Source organism: Mustela erminea, chromosome X (assembly GCF_009829155.1).
Source record: "Mustela erminea isolate mMusErm1 chromosome X, mMusErm1.Pri, whole genome shotgun sequence".
NCBI lineage: Eukaryota > Metazoa > Chordata > Mammalia > Carnivora > Mustelidae > Mustela > Mustela erminea.
In genome coordinates this window covers 111,201,310-111,211,972 of record NC_045635.1, presented here as the reverse complement: position 1 = coordinate 111,211,972, position 10,663 = coordinate 111,201,310, and the positions used below count along the sequence as shown (strand labels likewise).

The following is a 10,663-nucleotide window of genomic DNA, read 5'->3' as shown; positions in this document are numbered from 1 at the left end:
GGGGTTATATGAGAAGATGCCCCTATTTTTAAGAGATGAAGAGTAAGCATATGAAGGGAGTGAAATGACGTGATGTCTGGCATTTGCTTTAAAATAATTCCTAGGAGAGAAGCCTGGTTGGCTCAGGGGGTAGAGCATGTGACTCTTGGTCTCAAGGTTGTGAGTTCAAGCCCCAGGGTGGGTATAGAGATTACTTAAAAATAAAATCTTTTTTAAAAAATATTAACAATAATAACTCCTGGGAGGCAGACAGAGAGAAAAAATGGCAAAAAATTGAGAAAATTGACATACACACCCCATGAATGAGAAGACCTCCCATCTGAGATATACCAACTTTCCACAAGTAAATTTATCATTTTAACAAATTTTTAACAAGCTTGTATAGAAAAAATGAGTAAACAAGAAAAGCCAGGAAAACTCTGTAAATGAAGATCAATGCGGTGTAGAACAGCCTTGCTAGATATCAAAACATAGGCCAGAAGGGCACTTGGCTGGCTCAGTTGGTAGAGTGCGTGACTCTTGGTCTTAGGGTCTGAGTTCGCATAGAGATTACCCAAAAATCAATTAATTAGTTTAAAAACTTAAAAACAAAACAAAACACACTCTAGAGCCTCAAAAATTAAAACAATGTAAAAAACATTAAAACAGTGTGGAATTGGTGCATGAGCAGAAGAGAATAAAAATCTCTAAACAGGCCCAAATGTACATGGAAATTTAGTGTATGATAAAGGCATGGGGCACCTGGGTGGTGCAGTCAGTTAAGCATCTGACTCTTGGTTTCGGCTCAGGTCCTGATCTTAGCAGCTGGAGGTTGAGCCCCATATTGGGTTCTGCACTCAGCACAGAGTCTGCTCCAAATTGTCTCTCCCTCTCCCTCTGCCCCTACACCTGTGCTTGCTCTCTCTCTCTCTCTCTCTCTCAAATAAGTAAATAAATCTCTAAAAAATGTATGATAAAGGTAGATTTTCAAATAAAAGGGTTGAAAACAAACTTTCCAATCAATGACATCAGGACAATTAGGTAGCCATTCAGAAAAAAGGTGAAAGTTGATCCATAAGTCACATCATATATCAAGATAAAAAAAACCATAAAAGTACTAAAAGAAAACCTTGGAGTGAAGAAGACCTTTCTAACTATGACTGAAAATCTAGAGGCCATTTAGAAAATGAAAGACAAATTTCACAACACAAAAATCAAAAACTTGGGGGAGGAGTCAAGATGGCGGAGAAGTAGCAGGCTGAAACTACATAAGGTAGCAGGAGATAAGCTAGACAGCTTATCAAATCATTGCAAACACCTACAAATCCAACGGGGGATTGAAGACAAGAAGAACAGCAATTTTAGAAACAGAAAATTGACCACTTTCTGAAAGGTAGGACCTGCAGAGAAGTGAATCCAAAGCAACGGGAAGATAGATCGTGGGGGGAGGGGCCAGCCCCCGGCAAGCAGCGGAGCAACAGAGCACAAAATCAGTACTTTTAAAAGTCTGCTCCACTGAGGGACATTGCTCTAGAGGCTAAACTGGGGTAAAGCCCACATGGGGTCAGCGTGGCCCCAGGTCCCGCGGGGTCACGGAAGGATCAGGGGTGTCTGAGTGTGACAGAGCTCGCAGGTATTAGAGTGGGGAAGCCGGCTAAAGAGACAGAGCCGAGGAGTGAGCTCTCAGCTCGGGGTTACCTTGAACAGGCCGCAGGCTGGGAGAGCTCTGAGAGTGGCCAGAGGCCAGGGAGACAGGAGTGATTGGGCACTATTCTCTGAGGGTGCACTGAGGAGTGGGGCCCCCAGCTCTCAGCTCCTCTGGGCCAGAGACTGGGAGGCTGCCATTTTCATTCCTGTCCTCCGGAACTCTACGGAAAGAGTTCATGGGACAAAAGCTCCCGAAAGCGAACCCGAGCGGATTACTTAGCCCGGCCCCTGGTAAGGGCGGTGCAATTCTGCCTCGGGCAAAGACACTTGAGAATCACTACAACAGGCCCCTCCCCCAGAAGATCGACAAGAAACCCTCTCTGGAGAAATAAAAGCCCTTTCTGGAGAAATAAAAGAACTAAAATCTAACCAAGTTGAAATTTAAAAAACTATTAATGAAGTGCAATAAAAAATGGAGGCTCTTACTGCTAGGATAAATGAGGCAGAAGAAAGAATTAGCAATATAGAAGACCAAATGACAGAGAATAAAGAAGCTGAGCAAAAGAGGGACAAACAGCTACTGGACCACAAGGGAAGAATTCGAGAGATTAGTGACAGCATAAGATGAAACAACATTAGAATAATTGGGATTCCAGAAGAAGAAGAGAGAGAGAGGGGAGAAGAAGGTATATTGGAGAGAATTATTGGAGAGAATTTCCCTAAAATGGCAAAGGGAACAAGCATCAAAATCCAGGAGGTGCAGAGAACCCCCCTCAAAATCAACAAGAATAGGTCTACATCCTGTCACTTAATAGCAAAATTTACAAGACTTAGTGACAAGGAGAAATCCTGAAAGCAGCCCAGGAAAAGAAGTCTGTAACATACAATGGTAAAAATATTAGATTGGCAGCTGACTTATCCACAGAGACCTGGCAGGCCAGAAAGAACTGGCATGATATATTCAGAGCACTAAATGAGAAAAACATGCAGCCAAGAATACTACATCCAGCTAGGCTATCATTGAAAATAGAAGGAGAGATAAAAAGCTTCCAGGACAAATAAAAACTGAAAGAATTTGCAAACACCAAACCAGCTTGACAGGAAATATTGAAAGGGGTCCTCTAAGCAAAGAGAAACCCTAAAAGTAGTAGATCAGAAAGGAACAGAGACAATATACAGTAATGGTCACCTTACAGACAGTACAGTGGCACCAAATTCATATCTCTCAATAGTTACCCTGAATGTTAATGGGCTAAATGCCGCAATCAAAAGACACAGGGTATCAGAATGGATAAAAAAACAAAACCCATCAATATGTTGCCTACAAGAAACTCATTTTAGACCTGAAGACACCTCCAGATTTAAAGTGAGGGGGTGGAAAGCAATTTACCATGTTAATGGACATCAGAAGAAAGGGGGGGGTTACAATCCTTATATCAGATCAACGAGATTTTAAGCCAAAGACTATAATAAGAGATGAGGAAGGACACTATATCATACTCAAGAGGTCTATCCAACAAGAAGATCTAACAGTTTTAAATATCTATGCCCCTAACGTGGGAGCAGCCAACTATATAAACCAATTAATAACAAAATCAAAGAAACACATCAACAATAATACAATAATAGTAAGGGACTTTAACACTCCCCCCACTGAAATGGACAGATCATCCAAGCAAAAGATCAACAAGGAAATAAAGGCCTTAAATGACACACTGGACCAGATGGACATCACAGATATATTCAGAACATTTCATCTCAAAGCAACAGAATACACATTCTTCTCTAGTGCACATGGAAATTTCTCCAGAATAGATCACATCCTGGGTCCTAAATCAGGTCTCAACCAGTATGAAAAGATTGGGATCATTCCCTCCATATTTTCAGACCACAATGCTCTGAACCTAGAACTCAATCACAAGAGGAAATTTGGAAAGAACACAAATACATGGAGACTAAACAGCATCCTTCTAAAGAGTGAATGGGTCAACCAGGAAATTAAAGAAGAATTGAAAAAATTCATGGAAACAAATGATAATGAAAACACAATAGTTCAAAATCTGTGGGACACAGCAAAGGTAGTCCTGAGAGGAAAATATATAGTGGTACAATCCTTTCTCAAGAAACAAGAAAGGTCTCAAATACACAATCTAACCCTACACCTAAAGGAGCTGGAGAAAGAACAAGAAAGAAAGCCTAAACCCAGCAGGAGAAGAGAAATAATAAAGATCAGAGCAGAAATCAATGAAATAGAAACAAACAAACAAACAAAAAAAACCCAATAGAACAAATCAACGAAACCAGGAGCTGGTTCCTTGAAAGAATTAATAAGATTGATAAACTCCTGGCCAGACTTATCAAAAAGAAAAGAGAAAGGACCCAAATAAATAAAATCATGAATGAAAGAGGAGAGATCACAACTAACACCAAAGAAATACAAACAATTATAAGAACATACTACGAGCAACTCTACGCCAAAAAATTTGACAATCTGGAAGAAATGGATGCATTCCTAGAGACATATAAACTAACACAACTGAACCAGGAAGAAATAGAATACCTGAACAGACCCATAACCAGTAAGGAGATTGAAACAGTCATCAAAAATCTCCAAACAAACAAAAGCCCAGGGCCAGACGGCTCCCCAGGGGAATTCTACCAAACATTTCAAGAAGTACTAATTCCTATTCTCCTGAAACTGTTCCAAAAAATAGAAATGGAAGGAAAACTTTCAAACTCATTTTATGAGGCCAGCATCATCTTGATCCCAAAACCAGGCAAGGATTCCATCAAAAAAGAGAATTACAGACCAATATCTTTGATGAACACAGATGCGAAAATTCTCATCAAAATACTAGCCAATAGGATTCAACAGTACATTAAAAGGATTATTCACCATGACCAAGTGGGATTTATTCCAGGGCTGCAAGGTTGGTTTGACATCCGCAAATTAATCAATGTGATACAACACATTAATAAAAGAAAGAACAAGAACCATATGATACTCTCAATGGATGTTGAAAAAGCATTTGACAAAGTACAGCATCCCTTCCTGATCAAAACTATTCAAAGTGTAGGGATAGAGGGCACATACCTCAATATCATCAAAGCCATTTATGAAAAACCCACCGCAAATATCATTCTCAATGGAGAAAAACTGAAAGCTTTTCTGCTAAGGTCAGGAACACGGCAGGGATGTCCATTATCACCACTGCTATTCAACATAGTACTAGAAGTCCTAGCCTCAGCAATCAGACAACAAAAGGAAATTAAAGGCATCCAAATCAGCAAAGAAGAAGTCAAACTATCACTCTTCGCAGATGATATGATACTATATGTGGAAAACCCAAAAGATTCCCCTCCAAAATTGCTAGAACTTGTACAGGAATTTAGTAAAGTGTCAGGATATAAAATCAATGCACAGAAATCAGTTGCATTTCTCTACACCAACAACAAGACAGAAGAAAGAGAAATTAAGGAGTCAATCCCATTTACAATTGCACCCAAAACTATAAGATACCTAACCAAAGAGGCACAGAATCTATACTCAGAAAACTATAAAGTACTTATGAAAGAAATTGAGGAAGACACAAAGAAATGGAAAAATGTTCCATGCTCATGGATTGGAAGAACAAATATTGTGAAAATGTCTATGCCACCTAAAGAAATCTACACATTTAATGCAATTCCTATCAAAATCCCACCCATTTTTTTCAAAGAAATGGAACAAATAATCCTAAAATTTATATGGAAAAGACCTCGAATAGCCAAAGGGATATTGAAAAGGAAAGCCAAAGTTGGTGGCATCACAATTCCAGACTTCAAGCTCGATTACAAAGCTGTCATCATCAAGACAGTATGGTACTGGCACAAAAACAGACACATAGATCAATGGAACAGAATAGAGAGCCCAGAAATAGACCCTCAACTCTATGGTCAACTAATCTTCGACAAAGCAGGAAAGAATGTCCAATGGAAAAAAGAGCCTCTTCAATAAATGGTGTTGGGAAAATTGGACAGCCACATGCAGAAAAATGAAATTGGACCATTTCCTTAAATATTTCCAAAAATAGACTCAAAATGGATGAAGGACCTCAATGTGAGAAAGGAATCCATCAAAATCCTTGAGGAGAACACAGGCAGCAACCTCTTCGACCTCAGCCGCAGCAACATCTTCCTAGGAACATCGCCAAAGGCAAGGAAGGGAAGCAACGGCAAAAATGAACTATTGGAATTTCATCAAGATCAAAAGCTTTTGCACAGCAAAAGAAACAGTTAACAAAACCAAAAGACAACGACAGAATGGGAGAAGATATTTGCAAATGACATATCAGATAAAGGGCCAGTGTCCAAAATCTATAAAGAACTTAGCAAACTCAACAGCCAAAGAACAAATAATCCAATCAAGAAATGGGCAGAAGACATGAACAGACATTTCTGCAAAGAAGACATCCAGATGGTCAACAGACACATGAAAAAGTGCTCCACATCACTTGGCATCAGGGAAATACAAATCAAAACCACAATAAGATATCACCTCACACCAGTCAGAATGGCTAAAATTAACAAGTCAGGAAAGGACAGATGCTGGCGAAGATGCAGAGAAAGGGGAACCCTCCTCCACTGTTGGTGGGAATGCAAGCTGGTGCAGCCACTCTGGAAAACAGCATGGAGGTTCCTCAAAAAGTTGAAAATAGAACTACCCTACGACCCAGCAATTGCACTACTGGGTATTTACCCTAAAGATACAAACATAGTGATCCGAAGGGGCACGTGCACCCGAATGTTTATAGCAGCAATGTCTACAATAGCCAAACTATAGAAAGAACCTAGATGTTCATCAACAGATGAATGGATAAAGAAGATGTGGTATTTATAACAATGGAATACTATGTAGCCATCAAAAGAAATGAAATCTTGCCATTTGCGATGACGTGGATGGAACTAGAGGGTATCATTCTTAGTGAAATAAGTCAGTTGGAGAAAGACAACTATCATATGATCTCCCTGATATGAGGAAGTGGAGATGCAACATTGGGGGTTTGGGGGGTAGGAGAAGAATAAATGAAACAAAATGGGATTGGGAGGGAGACAAACCATAAGTGACTCTTAATCTCACAAAACAAACAGGATTGCTGGGGGGAGGGGGGTCGGAAGAGGGGGGTTGGGTTATGGACACTGGGGAGGGTATGTCCTATGGTGAGCGCTGTGAAGTGTGTAAACCTGGTGATTCACAGACCTGTACCCCTGGGGATAAAAATACATTATATGTTTATAAAAAAATAATTAATTAATTAATTAAATTATTGATTAATTATTTAATTTTGAAAAGTCAAAAACTTGCCATGGCAAACAACACACCTACACCACAAGCAAAGTTGAAAGACAAAGGACGAATAGGGGACAATATTGGTAACTCACATCATGGGCAAAGAGCTAGTGTTAAAACAGTTCCTAGAGATTGAAGAGAAAAGGACAATAGTCAATATTTTAAAGAGGGTCTATGGAACTGTGTGAACAGAGAGTTCACACAAAAAGAAATCTAAACAGCCCTTAAGCACCTGAAAAGATGCTCAACTTCTCTCATAAAATGAAAAATTAAAATTCAGAGTTCAAACGGCACTGAGAGGGGGTCCTGCGTAGCGCAGTCAGTTGCGTGTCCAACTCATGATCTCAGGTTAGGAATCGATCATGAGTCATGAGTTCAAGCCCCACGTTGGGCTCTACCCTGGGCATGTATACTATTTAGAAAACAAAACAAAAAAAAAACTGGACTGAGATTCTTTTTCTTTTTCTCACTTATCAACTTGCAGAAACCCCAAAGTTTGACACCACACTCTGTCGGTGAGCCTGGAGAAAAGAAGCCCCGTCATACACTGTTGGTGGGACTGTGCCCTGCTACAACCCGTGTGTTAGTTTGGTAGGTCTCCCATCAGAGATGAGGTGGGTGGCTTACAACAACAGGAATTTACTTTCTCACCATTCCTGGAGGCTTGAAATCTGAGATTGAGGGGCCAGCAGGGTTGGTTCCTTCTGAGGCCAGTCTCCTTGGCTTGTAGGTGGCCATCTTCTCTCCCCCATGTCTTTTTTTTTTTTTTAAAGATTTTATTTATTTGACAGACGGAGATCACAAGTAGGCAGAGAGGCAGACAGAGAGAGAGAGAGAGGAGGAAGCAGGCTCCCTGCCGAGCAGCGAGCCCGATGTGGGGCTCGATCCCAGGACCCTGGGATCATGACCCGAGCTGAAGGCAGAGGCTTAACCCACTGTGCCACCCAGGCGCCCTTCTCCCCCATGTCTTCCATGGTCTTGCCCTTGTACGTGTGTGTGTCTTCATCTTCTCTACTTAGAAGGACACCAGTCAGATTGCATTAGGGCCCAACCTAATGGCCTTATTTCAGTTCCATTATTTCTTTATAGACCCTATCTCCAAATACAGCCACACTCCGAGAAACTGGGGGTTATGACTTCAACACATGAATTTAGGGGGATGCAATTCAACCCATAACAAGTTTATGGAGGAAAACTTTGAAATCGCTATCAAAATTACCAACATGTAACTCTTGCCCAGCCATCTTACTTCCAGTGAGTTATCCGACCGCTGTAGCTGCGCACATGTAAGATGACATACGGATGAGGATATTCGTTTCACCCTTGTTTATAATAGCCAAAGGTTGAAAACAACCCACGGCCACCGATGAGGAAACATTTGAATAAACTGTGTTTTACCTCCGTGGTGTAAAATCACAGAGCTGTCAATAGAAATGAGGAAGCTCTCTCCGTGCACGGCTAAAGCGACATACGAAGAAAAGGAAGACACGAAGCAGTGTAATAGCATGCTACCTACATAGAAGAAATATGTTCGGATGTGCTTGTACAGCATTTGCTTAAAGAAACACTGAAAGCTAAATAACTAACAGCAAAAAAACCCTAATAAAATTGGTTACTGATAGGGGTGCATGGGAAGCCCCCAGAACACGGGGGGCAGAGGGGAAAACAAAGCTTTTCAGTACATTCCCTTTCACATGGTTTTTGTTTCTAGATCATGTAAATTCAAGACAATTAAAGTCATTCTACATAAAGCTTCCTAGTTTGGCTATGAGCTTTCTAGTACCCTATGAGACTAAGGTGAGTACCTAATCCCTTGACTTTGGAGAAGAGCTGTTCTCAGTTTATTCAAGCTTCACCTCAGGATTTCAGACCGTGCTCTTGTGAAATAAAGAAAATCCCCAGGGGTTGCGAATGCTTTCTCTCTTTTTCTTTTCCTTTGAAGAAAGGAACTAGTTTCAGAGGGCTAGAGAGAGTCCAGTTGGATTTGATGTTGACCAAATAGACGAGATTGCCCAGATGCTATCGATCACCAGCGCGGTGCAGCACAAACGCCCTGCTGGGATGGGGGGGGCTGGGTGGGGGTGGGGGCCCCCAAGCGCACGGCATCCAGCTGGAGAAAGCCCCTCTTCCTGTCACAGCTCCCACAGCACTCCAAGCCTGCTTGCAGCCCAACGGCCTCGCCGAGAATGCTACATTTAAAAGTACAGTTTTTGGATGATTCCCAGAAGATTTTTGTGGTTGATGTAAGTGGAAATCACATTGCTATTATTCCTTTATTATTCATTCAATAGTGGTCATTTGTGGACAGCCCATTAGCCGGCGATGTTATGTCTTCTTTAGGACCAAATGAAGGAGGACTGTGGTTTTTAGCTTTGGAAAAAGAAATCTGTGCTTAATATCACAGTGTAGCTTGTGTTTTCCCATTAACCTTTCTTCTAGAACAGGTTCTCTTTCCTCAAGGGACAACAACAGCGAGTTTGGAAGAGATGCTAAATATTTGTAAAAAGACAAAGCAGCAATAACTTATTCGTCTTACCCTGAACGGTATTAGTGCTCACTGAAATAACTTGTGAGTCTCACCCCAGGAACATTTGTGGGGAGAAAAGTATGGTTGTGAGGGAAAGGAGAAGCCGAAGGCTACCCTCCTTTTCTGAAGGAAACCTGGGGGTTCGGCGGGGGGGGGGGGGGGTGTAGAATTATGCAGTCGTAATGAGAACTTCAGGAAGTAATGACAAGTATGAAGAGAAAAATAGGATAAGAGACTATTTAGTTTGATTTAGTACTTATAGTTCAGGGTTCTTAATATAATTCCTAGCTACGAGATGATTGCGTACAATTATACCTCATCTCTTCAAGGAAGAACAAATGTATTAAGCACATCATTTGGGGCTTGTCTTCCAGAATCTTAAGATTCGTACATTTTGATGTAAGGATTTATGTAGGAGCATTTTGAAATGTTCTGTGATTTTATTGGAACAAAAGATGCTATTTTGCTCTCATATTTATATTAGCTACTAACAAGGAACAAGCAGTTCATGTTCTTTGAAATTCGTACAAAACGCCGCTTGTTTTCTTTTATACACAAACTAACAACGGCTGTTGGGTGTGTGGGTAACCCATTTTTCAAATGAGTATTTCATTTTTATTTGAATCATGTGCTTCGTGGGTGATGACTTCATGGCTGTCTCTTCCTTTCACTTCTATTTGCAAAAGGCATTTCTAGGTCCACGGACCTGAATGATTTGTTTTTGTAGCACATAGCTTCCATTATAGGGATGAGGCATTTCCTAGTCTTTCTTGGAACTCTATTTAAAGGGTGGAAAATATCTTTTGAGTAGTTTATCCATTTGCAGGCTGGTGGTGTAGGCTCGTCGTGCTCCCGGACCTGAATGAGTGAGCTGGGAATTCAAAAGACATTGCTTTAGGCTAAGTTTTTAATAGAGATTTCAAGCGACTCAAAGAGAAATCTTTGACCAAAAATGACAGAAGAGCTTTCTGAATGTGTAGCTTAAATTCATATCCAGTTAAATGAGAGGGGGGGAGGGCGGGGGACAGAGCACCAGAGCTTTATAAAATTCACCTTCTGGGGAACGGGAACCAGTAACAGTAACTGGAAGCCAGCCTGACTTTGCTTCGAGTCGGTCTGTCTCTTTCCAGCTGCGGCACATTGTGTTCCTTGGGAAGATAATGGGAGAGATTTGATACCCA

The 10,663-nt window shown here is 41.0% G+C and overlaps 1 protein-coding gene across 2 annotated transcripts in view; it reads left to right on the top strand.

The window, feature by feature from the left end:
- The first annotated feature begins 8,928 nt into the window (after positions 1-8,928).
- Positions 8,929-10,663, top strand: part of FRMD7 (FERM domain containing 7) — a 47,552-nt gene continuing 45,817 nt past the window's right edge. For both annotated transcript variants that reach the window (XM_032330295.1, XM_032330294.1), the window contains exon 1: positions 8,929-9,198. In XM_032330295.1, coding sequence (XP_032186186.1) covers positions 9,142-9,198 — 57 coding nt within the window. In that variant the 5' untranslated portion in view covers positions 8,929-9,141. The remainder of the gene's footprint in view (positions 9,199-10,663) is intronic.